At 42.9% G+C, this 19604-nt stretch overlaps 1 protein-coding gene across 1 annotated transcript in view; it reads left to right on the top strand.

Moving 5' to 3' along the window:
• The first annotated feature begins 3451 nt into the window (after nucleotides 1-3451).
• PSMB7 (proteasome 20S subunit beta 7) overlaps nucleotides 3452-19604 on the top strand; it is a 60564-nt gene continuing 44411 nt past the window's right edge. Inside the window, exons 1-5 of the mRNA XM_021691144.1 lie at nucleotides 3452-3572; nucleotides 4017-4110; nucleotides 4918-5015; nucleotides 6461-6601; nucleotides 14264-14379. Of these exons, the coding sequence (XP_021546819.1) occupies nucleotides 3511-3572; nucleotides 4017-4110; nucleotides 4918-5015; nucleotides 6461-6601; nucleotides 14264-14379 (511 nt within the window). The 5' untranslated portion in view covers nucleotides 3452-3510. The remainder of the gene's footprint in view (nucleotides 3573-4016; nucleotides 4111-4917; nucleotides 5016-6460; nucleotides 6602-14263; nucleotides 14380-19604) is intronic.

The raw sequence follows: 19604 nt of genomic DNA, 5'->3' as shown, positions 1-19604 counted from the left end.
GCCTGGTACCAAGGAGGGGCTTAATAAATACTGAATGAAAGAATGAATGAATGAAGTGCTTTCATTTATGGTGTGTGTCCTTACTCAGTATGCACAAGGTAAGGGACACACTGTATGTAATGTTCTTTCATTTTACAGACCAGGAAACTGAGATTCAGACAGATGAAGAGACCAGCCCACAATCATACAGGTGGGAAATAGCCGGGCTGGATGAGAGTCCTTGAGGAGGAAACCTTGCTTTTGCTCTGGCAAAGCCCCAGGGAACACGGGAACTTGGGTTTCAGCTGGGCCATAATTGTTGGGCGCCGGGGAAGGGCAACATGGTGCTGTGGCTGGTCTGGGGCTGAGAGGCACGTGGTTTGAATTTTGACTCTGCCACTTATCAGCTGTGTGACCTTGAGTCATCGACTTTTCCTCTGTGGGCCTCAGTTGCTTCATCTGTAAAGTGGGGCAATGATGCCTGGTTCTTGGGGACTGGTAACTTCCAGAGGGCAGGCACCGTGTCTGTCTCTTGATCATCTGTTTTCCCGGTGTTGGCACAATCTTAGGTGCCTAAGATGATCATGATTTCCTGTATATAAAGTAGATTGGGTGCTCTCAGGGAAGGTTGGTTGCTACTCCATTATTAGGGAACTGAGGCACAGAGAGCTTGGTGGTTCCCCTGAGATCACACAGCCAAATCCAGAGCAGAGGTGGTTGCTTTACTGGTCTGTCAGGTTTGCCTGGGACAAACCATTGCTGGGGATTAAATGGGACTGGGTCCGGGCCCTGGGGAGGGCATTCTGGACTGGGCTGCAGTCCCAGGGGGAAGGAGTCATGTTGGACAGGGAGGCTGAAGCAGGGGGTCTCTGAGTACCAGGGACCTAGAGCTGCAGGTACTGAGCTGGAGGTGCTGAGGCCCCGTCCTAGGCTGTGTGGAGTTTGCCTGGCTTTGGGCTGGGCTTCTGAAGGTCCCGGGCTGCCTGGAGGCTCTCTGTCGCCCTCTGCTGGGCAACCTCCAGAGGCTCGAAGACCGGCAGTGCCACCTCTTCAGTTGTCTGGGTGTGAAACCCATACCTAAGAGATCCAGGTAAGAAGAGGAATGCCCAAGGACAAACCGAGATCACAGATCATTTCCACATCCTTCCCTGGCTCCTCCCGCTCCCACCCAGACGCTATGGCAAAACACAGGCGCCCTGCCCCCACCCTCTGGGGGCTGCAGGCTGCTATGCTTCCTTGGAGGCCATCATATTCATCACTGTTTCCTGAAAACAATGCACACCCAGGGTTTTTTGTTTGGTTTTGTTTGTTCCATATCCCAAGCCCTTGCTCATATTCTGTCCCTCCTGCCTTCTCATTCCATGAGTGCTCTCTGTCCTTCTGAGCCTCTAGGCTTTTGGGGGCTTCTCTTCTCCCCGCAACCATTTCATGGTTTTGGAGGCTAAAGTCTGAAATCAAGGTGTTGGCAAGATTAGCTCCTTCTGAGGGCTGTGCCAGGCCTCTCGCCTGGTGGGTCTGGCGGCTTGCTGCCAATCATTGGCATTCCTTGGCATCTCTGCCTTCATGTCCACATAGCTCTTGCTGTGTGAATGTCTGTCGGCAAATTTCCCCTTTTTATAAAGACAACAGTCATACAGATTAGGATCTACCGTAATGACCTCATTTTAACTCTATCGCCTCTGTAAAGCCCTATTTCCAAATAAGGTCACATTCTGAGGTACTGGGGGTTGTGACTTCAACATAAGAATTTTAGGGTGGCACAATTCAGCCCCTAACACGAGGAGAAGAATTACATCCGGTCCATCTTGTGTTCATTCCCTTGGGGCTGAACCCAGTACAGGAGTGAGAGAGTTTGATGAATGTTACAGAAGAAGTTCTTCATCCTCAGTTTATTTGCTGACCTCCACAGTGCCCAGGGCATTTCAAACTATGACCTGTCCTGTCTAGGTCTTATGGACATGAGTCTCTGTCATCAGGAAATGGACTTCTCTAGAGCAGAGCCTAGATCTTCTTACTTTTGACATTCACCAAAGGAGACACTCAGACTTTTCCATCAGTAGATTCCTGTGGAAGCAGGTAGGTGAGGCTTTACTTTCCTAATTCTGCACAAAAGACCCAGAAAAGTAATGAAAGAGAATTTAACTTTTGACAAATAATTATTGAACACACAGTTGTGACAGACGCTGTAACTTCATTCCACCATTACTGAGGCTGTCGCTTACTTGCTATGAAATGAATGTATTAACATTAATAACTATTTATTGAAAAGCTGCTATATTCCTGGGATACATGCTTTTCATGGACAATTTTCAATTCTCACAGCAGCCTTTTACAAATGGAAATAAAATGAACCTAACATAAAGTTCACCATTTAAAAATGTGCAGTTCAGTGGGTTTTAGTTTATTCACAATGTCATGCAACCATTACCACAGCCTAATTCCAGAACATTTTCATCACCTCAAAAAGAGACTTCGTGCCCATCGGTCACTCCCCATTTTTTCCTCCCCCGATTTCCTAGCAACCACTAATCTAGTTTCTAACTCTATGGATTTGCCTAGTATGGATTTCAGAGAAACAGAACCATACTATACTCAGTTTTTTTTTTTTTTTTTGTGCCTAGTGTCTTTCACTTAGCACAATATTTTCAAGGTTCACTCCTGTTGTAGCATGTATCAATGCTTCCTTCCTTTTTATGGTCGAATAATATTCTGTTGTGTGGACGTACCACATTTTGCTTATCCATTCATCAGCTGATGGACATTTGGGTTGTTTCCATTATTTGGTTATGCTGAATAATGCTGCTATGAATATCTATGTACAAGTTTTTGTGAACATATGCTTTTGATTCTCTTGGGTATATACTTTAGAGACAAATTGCTGGGTCTATGTTTAACTTTCTGGGGAACCACCAAATGGTTTCCTACCAGGCATGTATGAGGGTTCCAGGTTCCCCACATCACCACCACCTCTTGTTATTTTCTGTCTTTTTTGATTATAGCCATCCTAGTGGGTGTGCACTGGTATCGCATTGTGGTTTTCATTTGCATTTCCCTAATGACTAATGATGTTGAGCATCTTCTCACGTGCTTCTTTTCTCAGAAGCCTTTTGAGGTAGCTCTTCTCTCCATTTGGCCGCAGGGGAAGGAGATTGAGAGTTGAGAGGACTTGCTCAGTGCAAGGAGGCGGTGGGCCTGTGCCTGGCACTTGGTCGTGTCTGTCTCCTAAGCCCCATGGAGTCTAATTAACAGGAGAAAACAGTTCTGGTCTGGTTCACAGGAGTCTGGTCTCCCATGCGACCAACTGGGACAAGTCCTTTCCCCGCTCCGGGCGTTAGTTACTCCTCCGCGCCACTTGGGGCGAAATACTCCAAGCATGTGTGGGCTCCTCGAGGAGCCCATAACTCTAAGATTAATGGCCCTGGCGCGGAGTTTGCCCCGCCCCTCCAGCCCAGGTCGCCGCAGGCGCCGGAAGTGCTCGGCTCTCTTTGCTCGTTTCTGCCGGCGCTCCGGCGGAAATACTTTCTCGGGAAGATGGCGGCTGTGTCAGTCTACGAGCGGCCGGTTGGAGGTTTCTCTTTTGATAACTGTCGCAGGTGCGGCCATGCCCGGGGCCAGGTTCCGGGCGGGAGTGGGAGTGCGGTGCCGGGGTCGGAGCTGGGCCGCGGTCTGATTTGGGAAGTCCAAACGAAGGGTGAACGGCGGGGCCTGCGGCCTGCGCCCCGCGGCCCGTGTGACTCAGGGGAATGAGGGCCTGAGAGTGGGTTTCTCTTTGAGGCCGAGCCCGCCCTTCCCCTTGCCCAGCGCACCCTACCAGTCTCCGTCTCTGTCTCCTGAGGCGAGATGCGGCCCCTCTCCGACGCTGTGCACGCCGAAAAACGCGACAGTAGTCCTGATCTTGGGGGGGACTCAGTGAACGGATGGGCTTGAAAGCGAATAGTAGCTTTTCTTTTCCTGAGTTCCCTATTAGACACTCTTGGTGCCAGTGCCGCTCGATGTGGTCCAGCCCTTCCATGCTTCATTCTCTGCTTTTCTTTCAGAAATGCCGTCTTGGAAGCCGATTTTGCGAAGAAAGGGTACAGGCTTCCAGCGGCCCGGAAAACTGGCACGACCATCGCGGGGGTGGTCTATAAGGTAAGCCGGCACAGACCAGGAGCAGCAGTGACTGAACTGATTACAGGAACCAGGCCACTTGGCCTCCTTTTACTTCTCCGAGCTCTGTCAGGAAGGGCTCATGTTTCAGAATACGTCGGGAAAGGTCCTTCAGGATTTGTCGGGAGGTTTTGTGTGCTTACCAACAGTTTATATTCTTTCCTCACTTCTTAGAATTTTGGCAGGAGATCAGTACTTTTCTGTCTTGAGATACTACGTTGGGAACCAGGGTTATGTTGCTGGGAAAACACAGGATTTCGGATCAGACAGGTCTAACCATTTAACTTTGATGCTGCTTCCAACTTTGGGCAAGTCACTTTCCTTCTCACAGCCACACTTCACCGTCCATCAAATAAATGGACCGAATAACTCCTGCCTTAAATTGTTGAAAGGGTCGAAAGAGATAATGGTTATTGTTGTTAAAGAGTGATGTCTTTTAAAAAGAAATCGACAGAGGTGGCTATTCTAATGGGAGGATTTCTGCATCTTAATCCAGACTTTCCTCATATTGGGTCTGTGATTTGTAAGGAATTCACTAAATCTGTGAGCCTCATTTGAAAACAGGAATGATAATTCCTACCACCTACTTGGCATTCAACCTATAACGTTAATTAACAAGGCTTTTCTTGAATTCTGAAAGTATAGCACAATATTTTTGGTAGGAGTTTCAGTGGGGGTTGGAGGTTTGGGGAAAACAGGGGATGGCCAACATTGTTTTTCCTAAACTAGAGTAGAGAGCTGTGGTTTATATATGTGAAATTGTTTTAAGTGTATTTTTTTTAAAAATAGGATGGCATAGTTCTTGGAGCAGATACAAGGGCAACTGAAGGGATGGTTGTTGCGGACAAGAACTGTTCAAAAATACACTTCATATCTCCTAACATTTAGTAAGTATCAGTTAGTTTGAATAGCTCTTATATTTTCAAACATGTCAGGGTTAAAATGGAATTTACTTTGTTGTTCACTGAAACCTGTTGTTTAACTTGTATTTTCTTTTTTATCTCCCTTAAGTTATATTTTCATCTGCCTGTCACCTAAGCTGGTCATCCGCAAGTTCTCCTTTGCTTTAGTCTTTAATTCTCTTGGTCTACAGTTCTGCTTTCTGTGTGCCTCTTGAAACCATTCCCTCCGCTAAAGCCTTAGTTCACATTCTTGTTTCTCATCTGGACTATTGCAGTTGTCATTTAAATGATCTCTCTGCCTTTGGTCTCTTTATTATCTGCCCTTTTGCTATATTGGATTTTGTAAAACAGATCTGATTATGTCCCTTTCCTCTTTAAAAAAATATATATTTTTTTAAACGTATGATTATGCTTTTTTTTTTTTTAAGATTTTTTATTTATTTATTTGAGAGAGAGAGAGAGCATGAGAGGGGAGAGGTCAGAGGGAGAAGCAGAGTCCCCGCTAAGCAGGGAGCCCTATGTGGGACTCGATCCTGGGATCCACGATCACAACCTGAGCTGAAGGCAGTTGCTTAAACAGCTGAGCCACCCAGGTGCCCTAAAAATATTTCAAGAGACTTCACATTTCCACACTGCTTTCACAATAAAATTGGAACTCTGTAGCATGATATTTAAGATCTTGCCCAGTGTCAGAAAAATTTACCTTTTCACCTTATTTAGCTGCCATCCCCCTGTGTTCCAGTTACACCCGGACTATTCCTGTTCCTCTCATCTCCAAGCTCTTTCACCTTTGCTTTTGCCAGTCCCTCTGCCTAGAATTGCCCTTTCCTTTTTGTTTATACGGTGTTGTTTTATTCTTTCAAATCCAGCTCACGTGAGACCTCTTCTCTAAGATCAGAATTAATTGCTGTCTCTCCTGTTTCCCATAGCGTTTTGTACTTATGCTGCTATATCGTATTATACGAGGTTTTAGAATTTTTGCCTACTTTTGTCTCCTTCACTCAACTGTGAAATCAAGTGCTAGGATCGTGTCATATTTTCTTTATTCTCAGCACTTTGTCATGACTGGTACCTGGTAGTAAATATTTGGTAAATGTTAAATTACAAGGCTTTTAACACGCCTTGGCTCTTTGGTACAACTTGGAATATATTTTTAGGATTAGTAAAATGCAGACTGTGTTAGAAGCACAGAAGCTAATGATTTGAAATGTTCTATTGGGCCACAGAAAATATGTTTACACAGGACTAGATGCATATTCTCAGTTTCATGTTTATTTAAGATTGGTTAGACAGGGTAGTTACAGTGCAGAATATACTCAGAAACATCTCTCTGTGTACCTGAACTTAGTGGAAGTTATCCAAGAAGCTCCACTTCTAATTGACCCCTTTGGTAATTGAATTTCAGCTAAGTTTCTGATTGTATTTTTTAGTTGCTGTGGTGCTGGGACAGCTGCAGACACAGATATGACAACCCAGCTCATTTCTTCCAATTTGGAGCTCCACTCCCTCTCCACTGGCCGCCTTCCCAGAGTTGTGACAGCCAATCGGATGCTGAAGCAGATGCTTTTCAGGTAAGGTTCCAGGTGGGGATTTGTTTGTTTCTTTTTTTTTTTTGTAATTTTATTTAAATCAATTATCATATAGTGTGTTATTAGTTTCAGAGGTAGAGTTCAGCGATTCATCAGTTGCATATAACACCCGGTGCTCATTACGTCATGTGCCTTCCTTAATGCCATCACCCAGTTGCCCCATCCCCCTACCCACCACCATTCCAGCAACCCTCAGTTTGTTTCCTAGAGTTAAGAGTCTCTTATGGTTTGTCTCCTCTCTGATTTTGTCTTATTCTAGTTTTCCCTCCCTTCCCCTAGATCTTCTGTTTTGTTTCTTAAATTCCACATGAGTGAAATCATAATTGTCTTTCTCTGATTGACTTACTTCACTTAGCATAATACCCTCTAGTTCCATCCACGTCATTGCAAATGGTAAGATTTCTTTCTTTTTTTTTTTGATGGCTGAGTAATATCCCATTGTATACATATACCACATCTTTTTTATCCATTCATCTGTCGATGGACGTCTGGGTTCTTGCCATAGTTTGGGTACTGTGGACATTGCTGCTATAAACATTGGGGTGGAGGTGCTGCTTCGGAACACTGTGTTTGTTCCAGGATGGGGATTTCTGTAGTATCTTTTTCTCCTATCTTAGATTTTCAGCTGAGGGGATCCTGGAAGCTAGAGAAAAAGCATTCAGAAATACCATTTTATTCTAGAAATCAGTTGTTACCATTTTAATATCAGAAGGCTTTTGATGATGTATTTGAATTTTTGGGATCTAGTTTTTTTTTTTTCTTCAAGATTTTATTTATTTATTTGACAGAGAGAGAGATAGCAAGAGCAGGAACACAAGGAGGGGAGTGGGAGAGGGAGAAGCAGGCTTCCCATGGAGCAGGAAGCCCGATGCGGGGCTCGATCCCAGGACCTTGGGATCACGACCTGAGCCAAAGGCAGACGGTCAGTGACTGAGCCACCTAAGCGCCCCAGGATCTGTTTTTTTTCCCCCCCCATGAATAAATCACATGTGACCACAGTCATTTCTGGAAGCATAGGGCATTACTGGATTAAAAATTTTTTTATTTATAGTAAGAAAGTTAGAACTGGACAGAACCTTTGGTTCATCTTGTGAACACAAATAGACAAAAACAATTGTCTTTTTTCTCCCTCTTTTAGGGGCAAAATAACAGTGAAATGAAAAATTGTATTTGTAGTTGACTGTGAGTGGATATAATAACATTAATATTAACGCACATTTATTTTTCTCTTTGTGCCAGACCCTGTGCTTAGTTCTTTATGCACGATCTCATTTTACCCTTTGATAGAGCGGCCCCTCTGAGATAGGGGCTGTTAACATCTCCAATATTTTTTTTTTTAAGGGTTCCCAAGTCTTTTTTTTTTTTTTAAGATTTTATTTATTCAGGGGCGCCTGGGTGGCTCAGTCGTTAAGCGTCTGCCTTCGACTCAGGTCATGACCCAGGGTCCTGGGATCGAGCCCCGCATCGGGCTCCCTGCTACGTGGGAAGCCTGCTTCTCCCTCTCCCACTCCACCTGCTTGTGTTCCCTCCTCACTGTCTCTCTCTCTGTCAAATAAATAAATCAAATCTTAAAAAAAAAAAGATTTTATTTATTCATTTGACAGAGAGGGAGAGCACAAGTAGGCAGAGCGGCAGGGAGAGGGAGAAGCAGGCTGTCCGCTGAGCAGGGAGCTGGACGAGGGGCTTGATCCCAGGACCCTGAGATCATGACCTGAGCTGAAGGCAGCCGCTTAACCGACTGAGCCATCCAGGCGCCCCAACATCTCCAATATTTAAGTGAAGCTGAGGTTTACAGAGGTGTAGTTGCCTGCCTGATCTGGCCTTCACACCCTGCTGACTTCCACCCACAGTGCTCTTAGTTTGGTCTCCCTTTCATCCTTAATCAGATCATCACTTTACATTTGTATAGTTTTCCTCTTTTTCAAATTCTAAGTCTGTTTTCTGACTTGCTCCTTGTAGAGAGAAGAGGGGCAGTGTATTAGAGCAGAACCAGGAAATAGCCTGGACATTCAGTGGTGGGTTAGAATATTGGTTTCTCCTTTTGGGACCTGCATTACCTTTAACAGATTCTCTCCTTTTCCTTCTTTGTAGATTTGTAGAATCTAGAATCATGGTGCTTTTTTTTTTTTTTTTTGTAGTTGACTGGAGATCTTTATTATTCTGGTTCTCATCATTCATTAAGCAACCTAGAGAAAACATTTTCTTTATCTCTGTCCCAAGCAGCAGCAGCTGCAGCCAGGCCTGTAAGATTAGAGGGAAGCAGGAATAGAAAGCCAGGATTGTAAACTGGTGGCACACAAGCTGTATTCAGCTTGTAGAGAAATTGTATTTGGGCTGCATAGTGTTTTTTTAAAAAACAGTGGCCAATAATTATAAATTGGGAGATTGGAATAAAAAAACTGGATTTCTGGCTTTAAAATTTTTTTTAATTAATTATTTCCTGGCTTCATTTGAAAAAATTCATAAAGAGGGTGGGATAATAGGTGGCAGTAATCTTCTGGAACTGAGTGGCAGATGTTGCCTTTAGAAGGGGGGAGCATGTGCTCCTGTCAGTTCCTGCCTGGTTTGACTTCCTTCCGGCCTGGCTCTTGCCTTTCTGTGAGCTTGCTGGTCTTCATCTGTGAGTCTGGCACGGCCCTAGGCTCTCAGCAAGTGGATATGAGGCAGTGTAGCTGTGCAGCAAGGTCTGTAGCATAGTTCCCACTTTACAGCTGAGAAGACCAGGACTCAGAGGAGTCTATGGGCGGGAAGCCTAGTCATATCTACCTAATGCATGCTCTGGCTGTACTGAGCCCTTCTGTAGGTGATTTCCATGTATTTATGTGCATGGTCATCATCCTAATCTTGGAGAATTACTGCGTATCAAACAAATTCTTCCAGTACAGTGTGAGAACTTGTTAAAGCACATCTGTTGTCAAGATTTCCGAAGACATTCGTGAATTTGATTTTAAATTTAAAGCTCCCTCTGGTGGTTTTTGTGGTGCGTTACATTTAAAGCAAATTTTAAACTTGTAAAATTGCGTTAAATAGCAAATTTTCAAGATTTCTTCCAATGTCATTTAAAGCATCTACCCAAACCTCACAGGTCTTTCTGTTAATCTCTCTTTAGAATGTTTTAGGAATTCTGAATTCACTTTTTTCAGTGTTTTATTATTTTTAGTTTAACATACTTTATAAAAATTAAATTTTATCACAGGTTTTTTATTTTTTTAAAGATTTTCTTTATTTATTTGACAGAGAGAGACACAGTGAGAGAGGGAACACAAGCAGGGGGAGTGGGAGAGGGAAAAGCAGGCTTCCCGCTGAGCAGGGAGCCTGATGTGGGGCTTGATCCCAGGACTCTGGGATCATGACCTGAGCCAAAGGCAGACGCTTAACGACTGAGCCACCCAGGCGCCCCGAGAGGAACATTTTAAAATTTAACCAGGATGATTGTGGTTCATTATGTGTCTTCTGACATTTTTGTTGAGTTACATAAAATGTAAACGTGGTATAAGGGAAAAAGCATAGGATTTCACTTTATTTTTTTCACCCCCCCTTTTTTTTAAAAAAGATTTTATTTATTTATTAGAGAGAGGGAGGGAGAGTGAGCATGAGCGTGGTGAAGGGCCGAGGGAGAAGCAGACTCTCTGCTGAGCAGGGAGCCCAATGGGGGGCTTGATCCCAGGACGCTGGGATCTTGACCTGAGCAGAAGGCAGATGCTTAACTGACCGAGCCACCTGGGCGTCCCAGGATTTCACTTTAGAAGTTTGGTTCAGGTCTCATCTAAAGCACTTAGAGTTGTGTGACCTTGGGCAGTTCACCTTACCTTTCTTAGCCTCAGTTTCTTTCTCAGTAAGATGAGGATAATAGTTTTTTTTTTTTTTAAAGATTTTATTTATTTATTTGAGAGAGAGAAAGTGTGCGTGAGAGAGAGAGCACAAGCAGGGTAGGGGCAGAGGGAGAGGGAGAAGCAGGCTCCCCGCTGAGCAGGGAGCCTGATGCGGGGCTCGATCCCAGGACCCTGAGATCATGACCCGAGCCGAAGGCAGATGCTCAATGGACTGAGCCACCCAGGCACCCCGAGGATAATAGTTTCTGACTCTCTGACTTTTGAGGAGGAAATGAATAAAGAAGCAAGGCTTACGATGATGCTCAGTACAGGGCCTAATGCACAGTTAGGTCCCCCTAAATTCAGAGGCTGAAAAAGAGAACAAGGTGTATTCATCTTGCTTTTACTGTTCCATTTTTCCCTGAATAATCCATTTCCATGTCTGTGAATCAGTAAGAAAAGGGGGTTTGATAAACAGAAGTGGACATCTTTTCCTTTATGTAAGCAGTATTTTTATTTTACGTTTACGATGGCTGAATGTAGAAGATGTACGTGTTACTTGTTCCCTCTGAGCATGAGCCTCCTAGTCGAGTCTAATAGAAATCTTTGTAGTCTCTGATTCTGTATTCCAGAAACTCCTTAAAAATATAGAGCCTCTTTATTTATTATGTTAATTGTGCTTTTATTTTCTGTGAAAGTAATGTATATTCATTGTAAAAAATTTGGAAAATACTGAAAAGCCCAAAGAAAAAATAAAAATTTTTCAGTTCAGGGAAAATCATGTTTTGGTTAGGTATCTATACTTCTAGTCTTTTAAGTTGTTGGCTCACTCATTCATTGAATCCTTCTTTGCTTCCTTCCTTGTTACTAGTACACGTTCTCACTAAAACCTAAGATAGAAGACAGGGATAAACTAAAAAAATACAAAAATTATCTGAGTTCCTACCACCCATAAGCAGTTGGTTCTAGCAGGTTACTATATGCCTTTCAAGCTTTTTTCCATTTACTAATACATAGTTTGTTCTGTAAAAATGGGATCATAGTTGAACATTCTATCCTGGAATACAACCTGTTGTTTTCATCTACCAGTGTGTGTTGAATAGTTTCCATTTGGAGCATTTCAAAATGAAAATCACCTTTTAAAAAATTATTGTAAAAGTAATGTGTGATCAATATAAAAATTTCCAACACTGTGGAAATGTGAAAAGAAGGAAGTAAATGTCACCTCATGTTTTGTTACTTAGACACATACGTTGTAAATCTTTGAGAACTATTTTTCCAGACCTTTTATACTATGACATTTGCTCATTTATGTATTTACAACAGTGGAATCCTGTGTGTTGTTTTGTAACTGACCCTGTTCACGTAATAGTATATTGTTAATGTTGTTCCCATTAGTAGAAGAGCTCAGCATCCAGAGTTTCTACCTTGAGCTCATAGAGGAGTTCTGGAGACCTGTGACCCTCCTCTGACGTAGTAAAAAACCTGTATGTACACTTGTTATGAGTCAGGGTTCCACAGTGTCAATCAGTTTTTCAAAGGGGTCTGTGACCTATAAAAGTTAACCACTGATCAATATCAATTTTTGGTGGTATCACAGTATTCCATTCTCTAGATGTACCATAATTTAACCAATTTTGAACTTTAACAGTATTGCTTGTTATAAGGTATCATAAGGTATCCCATGAACCCTTTGGAACATAGGACCTTTAGGTACTTGTGTGATTAATTCCTCATGCTGTATTCTAAAATAAATTCCTAGAAATGGAATTATTGAGTCAAAGGTATGCACATTTAGCATTCTGATACACGTTGCCAAACCCACCCTTGAGAAATGTTGCACTGAGTTGCACTACCGTCGGTGTATGAGAAAATACCCCGTGATCTGGATGATCTAGAGTATAGCTAGGTCAGTTTATTTAGCTAGTTCTCTGTTTCTACTTTTTTGGCATCATAAACGGTATTGCAGTAAACAACCTTGTGCATCCATTTCTGCATATTTGTCTGATTATATCCTTAGAATTTGATTCCTGGAAGTAGAGTTTCTGGATCTAAGGAATATAATAACTTCCAAAATAACCTGTTTGATGCTTTCAAAAGAATCTAAGATATGTTTTAGCTTGGAAGGAAACTAGCTGATTATTACTGATTTTATTTAAACAGCCTGTCTGGCAGGCAGTTGGTGTAGTGGGTCAGGCCCTGGACTGGGGTGGGAGTGGTGGGTTTGGTGATTCCCACGGCTCATCCCAGAGCCCTGTGACCTAGTCTTGACCCTGCTACTACCTCATGTGGCTTAGGACCAGTTTCTTTTCCTCTTTCTGGGCCTCTGTTTTCTTTTGAGACTGTTTCTAGAATCCTTTCCTGCTCTTTATTTTTTCACTTATAACTGGAAGATCTTTCCTTCCTTCCTCTTTCTTCCTTTCCTTCTTTCTTTCCTTCCTTTCTTTCTTTCTTTTGATTTTAATTTTTTAAAGTAATTCCTGTACCCAACATGGGGCTCAAAACCACAACCCCAAGATCAAGAGTTGCATGCCCTACTGACTGATCCAGCCAGGCACCCTTGGGATGTTCTTTGTGAAAGAGCAATTTGGTAGTCAGGGATGGGGGAAATAATTGGACTTGACTATTCTGGTTACCAAGAGTGCTCCCTGATGAGTAGTTATGTCTCAGACAGTCTACAGTTAGGACTTTGATTGGTTTTTGTGTTTATTTCTCTCAGTTTTAATGATTATATCATTAGGCAAATTCATTATGTGTTGGTTTCATTTTTCTTTCCAAAGAGCTAAAGGCTCGGGGTGGAGGACTTCAAATCCAGCTTGTTTATTTAGCATAGCGATTCTAATGGTAAAAAATGGAACCAAATACAGGGAAAGCAATCTGTAGAAGTAGAAAACCAACTAGGTGAGGGATCCAAAGAACAAATACATGCACAATTCAATAGAGGTAGGGTGGGGTGGAGAATGTATTCCCATCCCTGTTCCTGAAGAGGCATTGCTTCCTCCTGTGGGCAGTAGGAATGTGTTTTAGAGGCTATTGTGGAGTTATTTCATCATTCACTTCCCTGCATGATGAAATATTTTTCTTTTACTCAATAAGAACTCACATCTATGATTATAATTTTGTGAATTTATTCAAAAGAGAAGGTGTTTTGACATGAGCCATTGTCCTGTGAGGCTATGATGAGGTGAGGTTGAGAATTTGAACAGCTTGGATTTAGCAGCTCCTCAGTATTCACTTTGAAAGTAGTTGATTTACTGATCCCTGAGAGGTGTGATGGGAGGGTGCTGGTAAATTTTGGAGTAAGCCAAGGTCAGTTGTGAGAGATCGGGCTGGTACTTAATGTCTTTGGGTTGCTTTTCTCTAAAGTGAGAACAGTTCTTTCTCTTTTTCCCCCCCCAAAGATTTATTTATTTATTTGAGAGAGAGAGAATTTGAAGCAGATTCTGCACTGAGCGTGGAGCCTGATGCAGAGTTCGATCTCATGGGCCTGAAATCATGACCTGAGCCAAATCCAAGAATCAGACACTTAACCGAATGTGCTACCCAGGCGCCCTAAGAACGATTCTCTTTTAAAGGGAGCTGTATGACTGAGGAAATAAGCATGTTGGAGGGCCTCACAGGATTGAGTCATTATGGGCTGATAGTGGATGTCTCAACTTATGTTGCTTCTGGTCTGCATTTTGTTCCCATCAAAACAGTAACCACTTCATGAAATAGTAGCAGTGTAAGAAAAGTCTTTTGTTGTCTGACTTCTCAAACAGCTTTTGGTTAAGTTACAGTGATACAATGTAGACTCATTTTTTTTTTTTCTTATACATACTCTGATCACCAGGTATCAAGGTTACATTGGTGCAGCCCTAGTTTTGGGGGGAGTAGATGTTACTGGACCTCACCTCTACAGCATCTATCCTCATGGATCAACTGATAAGTTGCCTTATGTCACCATGGGTGAGTGTAAAATTTCCCTGATGTTTCAGAATCCTCTTATTTACCAAGGTGGTCTCTTAAAGAGCTGGTCTATTTCCTGTTAGAGGAGCCAGGGCAATATAGTGCTTTGATTCATTCTACATATATTTATTGATTTCCTCCTACGGATTAGGCCCTGTTGTAAGTGCTTGGGATACAGCAGTGAACAAAATTTAAAGATTCTTGCCTGCAAGGAGTTGGTATTTTAGTGAGGGTAGACAGACAATAGCAACAACTACTATAAATATATTAATGTTAGAAAGTGATAAATACTAGGAGAAAAAAGTAATGCAGGTGATAACTGTACTACAGTTACGCAAGATAACTACTTTTGGGGAAAACTGGGTCATGGGTATACAGAAACTCAGTGTATTATTTCTTACATCTGCATGTGAATTTACCATTATCTCAAAACAAAAAGTTAGAAAAATTAATGCAGGCTAAGGGGATGTCGGAGTGTTGGGGTGGAAGGCAGAGTATCATGTTAAATAGGATGCTTCAGGTAGGTCTCGAGGTGAGGTTTCAGTGGAGGGAAACTAGAGTGGAGGTCTCATAGCAGGAACATGCATATAGGACGTGCATTGAATTTTTTTTTTTTAATGCTAGAGTGACTGGGGCCCCTCTTAATTTCTGAGATCAAAGGCATTTAATTCCTTTCTGAACCTTGATTGCCTCACCTGTGGAATGGTGTCAATAGTATTTACTGTATATGCCAGGTTGTGATAATTAGAAATAATGTATATAAAGAATCTGGCCCTCTGCCTGGCCTGTAATAGTAGTTACTCTTTTCAGACCAGCTTTTTGCATTGGTACTTTGGTTCTCAATGCTAGACAAGAGTTGTTTTTTTTTTAATATTTTGTTTATTTGAGAGAGAGAGAGAGAGCACGCCCACGAGCAGGGGGCTGGGGGAGAAGCAGGGATCATGACCTGAGCCGAGCTTAATCGACTGAGCCACCCAGGCACCCCAAGAGTTTTGTTTTTTTTTTAATGACCACCGAAAAAAGGAGTGAGAAAATGGGGATTTTCAAATTCTAACTTTTATGTTAAATTTCTGAGTCGGATTGTTTAGGTACAGAAATTTGAACAGGTCATGTATAGCTGGTATTTTTCCAGCTGTTGTTTACCTCTTACATTTTTTGTCTTGGTATCTTGGCTCTGAAGAGCTGGGAGACTGCTGCCTTGAATAGTTTGGAAATTGCCAGTTTGAGACCTTGCTGTTCCATAGTGTCATCTAGCCTCTTAGAAGGTTTTTATACAACAGATGTTCCCTGTTTGTTGGGGAGAATGATTTACCCCCAGATACCGTATGGATGAGTCTTTGTAATTATTTTAAAATGAAGATACTTAGAGTAATTTTAGAATTGTTCTGAACTGCTTTATTCAAATATATTTGTTATCTTCATCAGAGTAGTGTTTTTATTTCTCCTTGTCTGATTGATACCTTTAAATGGTGGGAAGGGTGAAGTAGCTTTTTCTATTTAGTGGTTTCATTTCTTTTTTTTTTTAACTGAAAAAAATTTTACAGTAACAGAAAAGTAACCATAATGTGCAATGAAAGTCATATATGCTCTTTACTCATATTTGTCAGTGAACATTTTACCACTCTTGCTCTCGCTTGCTCATACATTATTATTGTTCTTATTCTTAATTTTTTGTGTGGAATCATTTGAGAGTAAGTAGGAAGGAGCAGACACTGTTACCTTCCACCTCTAAATCCTTTATGATGTTCTCTTACGTTACCTTGATAAATGATCACATTCAGGAAATTTAATACCATTACAAAGCAGGTTCATTTTTAAGAAGGAAAAGTTGAATTGGTTTCTTTTGCCTTTGAACTGTAGTAATTTGTCTTCTGAGCACAATCCTGAATTTAGGAAAAGTTGTTGACAGCAGGCCGTCAGGCAACCCCACATTGTGTTCTCTCCTGGCCAACAGCGATCTTGCTGTTCTAAGTCTACTGTGAGTCCAGGGTGATGGTTCCACAGCCTTGAGTTCATAGCACGCTTGTGTTTAGAAATCATTGCTCTACACAGTCTAGTTTTGTTATCATAAAAGACCGGATTAAGGGGGAGGTATCTGTAACATTTGATTTTAATACACAAGTAAATAATTATTTTGAGCTTTAGTTTGTTCATCTGTTCATTTATTTATCAACTCTCTCTTGCCTTCTGTGTCTAGGCACTGTGGCAGGCTCCGCAGATAGAGATGAATGCGTGGATCCTTGCCCTCAATATCCTCACGCTGTAGTGAGGGAGCCAGATGTACAAACTGACAAGGGCAGTAGGTACAAAGGCCAGTGGAGGCCCGGGGAGAAAGGATTACATCGAAATGGGAGGATTTCAGGAAAAGCTTCACTTCACATGAACGGAGTCTTAAAAGAAGCATAAGTTACTTTTCGTTCATTTATCAAATACTTATTTAGCATTCACTATGGGCTAGGCATTGTGCTAGGTGCTGGGAATAGAGTGGTCAGCACAGCACCTGCCCTCAGAACTTACAGCCTCATGTGGGAGACAGGAATTAAAGTAAGTATACATTCATCTAAAAGAATGCACTGTGCTAAGTGCCCTGGAGAAAAAGAACAGTAATAAGAGAGAGGAACAGGAAGGACTATGTGGTTAATGGCTGTTTGGGACGTCCTTGCTGAGCAAGTGACATTAAAACATTTTCTAATGAAAGTAATTTACGAACATGACAAAACGTTCAAGTGGGAATATTACATGAAAAATAAGTGTTTTTCATATCCCTCCTCCAAAGTAACCACTCTTAAGTTTATTGTTTTTTCCAGAAAATGTTTTATGAAATACCATATAGCTCTGTCAGTCTGTGCCTATTAAAACTACACAAATGAAGTCATACTGTGCACACTTTTCCTTTATTGTTAACTTGTTTTGAAGAAGTTCTTTACCAGCACATGTAGATCTGTATTGTAATAACAGTTACATAGAAATGCGTTATATGGCTGTATCATGATTTACTGACCCATTCTATTGATGGATATTTTGGTTATCATTTTTGCAACGAATGTGTCTTGGTTTACTTAGGTAAGTACAGACTTCAGATAAATTCCTAGTGGAATATCAGGATTAGGGTATGTGTGTGTGTTGCTCAGAATTCTCTGTTGCAGGGGCGCCTGGGTGGCTCAGTTGGTTAAGCGACTGCCTTCGGCTCAGGTCATGATCCTGGAGTCCCAGGATCGAGTCCCTCATCGGGCTCCCTGCTCGGCAGGGAGTCTGCTTCTCCCTCTGACCCTCCCCCCTCTCCTGCTCTCTCTCTCTCATTCTCTCTCTCAAATAAATAAATAAATAAAATCTTTAAAAAAAAAAAGAATTCTCTGTTGCAAAGCAATAGAATTAATGATTTAAGAAAAGAGGACTATGTTGTAAAGGATAGTAGGTGGCTTACGGAATAGCTGGGAGGGCAAACGCTGGCTTTGGGGCCCAGAGCGGTGTCAGAACTCATGCTGCAGAGTAGACCACGGCAGGCGAGTACAGAGTGTTCCAGACTGCAGTCCTGCCCCAGCTGGAGCTGGCTTACTGCTGGGGTGCTGGGGCCTGGTGCTGGGGCCTGCTCAGCCTCCCTGATGGTTTCAGGAACCCAGTCTGCCTGCCATCCCTTTCACCACTGCCAGAGCGTTCCTTATAGGGGAGGGTGATTGGTGAAGCTCAGTCATTCACTCCTAAAGTGCTGGGATTCCCTGGACATAGGAAGGAAGTCATACTATATATACTGCCACTGGTCAGCCCAAGAAAGTGACAGAGGGCCATGTAGTGCATTCTGCTTTTTGAGAGCTATTGCCACATTGCCCTCCAAAAAGATTGTACTAGCTTATATTTCTACCAAGAGAATATGAGGATGCCTTTCTCTTAACAACCTTACCAACACTGGGTATTTGTGCCAGTCTGATGGGTGAAAGATGGGAAGAGGGAACACGTAAGCGGAGACCTGAAAGGTAGGTAGGAATTAGCCAGGAATTCCTCGGCCCTGCTCCCTGTCTCCAGGGAACGACTTCAGGCCCTGTGTGCATGAGGGTCTGGTGTGGCTGAGGAACTGAAGGGCCAGAGTTGGTTGGTTGGGTGAGGCCAATGCACTGGGTGGGGGTAGCGTTCAATGCAGGGGTGCAGCGGAAGCAAAGGCGTTCTGGAGGGTGGAGCAGAGGTATGAGTAGAAAGCGAGGCTGGAGAGGGTCCTAGTGATACAGGCCCAGTTGTTTGGATTTTGTCCTTGAGGTTCCCATCTAAAGTTTTCATGCCAGAGAAGGATGGGATGAGAAGAAGGATTTCATGCCAAGGAGGATTGGCATGGGGGAGTCTGGAGGCAGAGAGGGAGATTGCGTCTGGCCAGAAATATTGACGGTGTGGCTGGGTCCCGTGACAATAGGGACGGCTCCTGTCAGAGAGAGCACTTGGAAATGAACCAGCCATTAGGCCAGATCCCAGGTGTCCTCTCCTGACTTCTCAGTATCAGTCCCTTCCTGAGTCTTGACTACAGAGGCCCAATTAACTCCTTCACGTGGGGCCGTTGCCCTGCCAGGTGGACTCTAGGCCTCTTTTCCTGCTTTGTTTCCTGTCCCTCCCCTAGGCCTTTGTGGCAACAGGGGACCTGTACCTCTCACCCTCCCCTGGGCAGGCTCCACCCCACTGTTGTAGTGCTGCCTTCCTTCAGAAAGGCCTTTTCTGCCCCACGTGTTCCTGCTCCTCAGCTGGGGTCTAGCCCAGAAGCCATTCGCTCATGACTGCCCCAGGCTGAGTTAGCAGGTCCCTGTCCGGGACATAGGTGTGAAACAGGATTCCAGGATTCCCGCCTTGTCTGCACTCCACTTGCCCCAGCTCTCGTCCCTCCCGCATGTGTGAACATTTGAGATCTCGGAGAATAGAATCTGTCTTACCTCCAGTCTCACAGAGTCCTGTGTGACTTGGTGAATATTTGACGGTGAAATAATTTTCTGGTTTGCTTACTTGCTTGTGTCAAAGAGTATCTGAAACTTAGCCTTAGAAACCTTAGCTACTGGTTATTTTTGGTGACCTAACAGTTTACAGTACCCTTGGAATAGAGCTGGTTTAGATTGTGTTCCATTTGGGGGGCCCCAGGTTAGCTGAGAGAGAATAGCACAGAGCATTGCGTATGTGGTAGGCCTTTTTTTTTTCTTTAAAGCTAAATATTACTTCAGATTTAAAGCATATTATGGAGCATCTCTGCCAGAGTC

The sequence above is a fragment of the Neomonachus schauinslandi genome, chromosome 13 (genome assembly GCF_002201575.2).
Source record: "Neomonachus schauinslandi chromosome 13, ASM220157v2, whole genome shotgun sequence".
Taxonomy (NCBI): Eukaryota; Metazoa; Chordata; class Mammalia; order Carnivora; family Phocidae; genus Neomonachus; species Neomonachus schauinslandi.
Note: the sequence above shows the minus strand (reverse complement) of the source record. Positions and strands in the feature narration are given on the sequence as shown.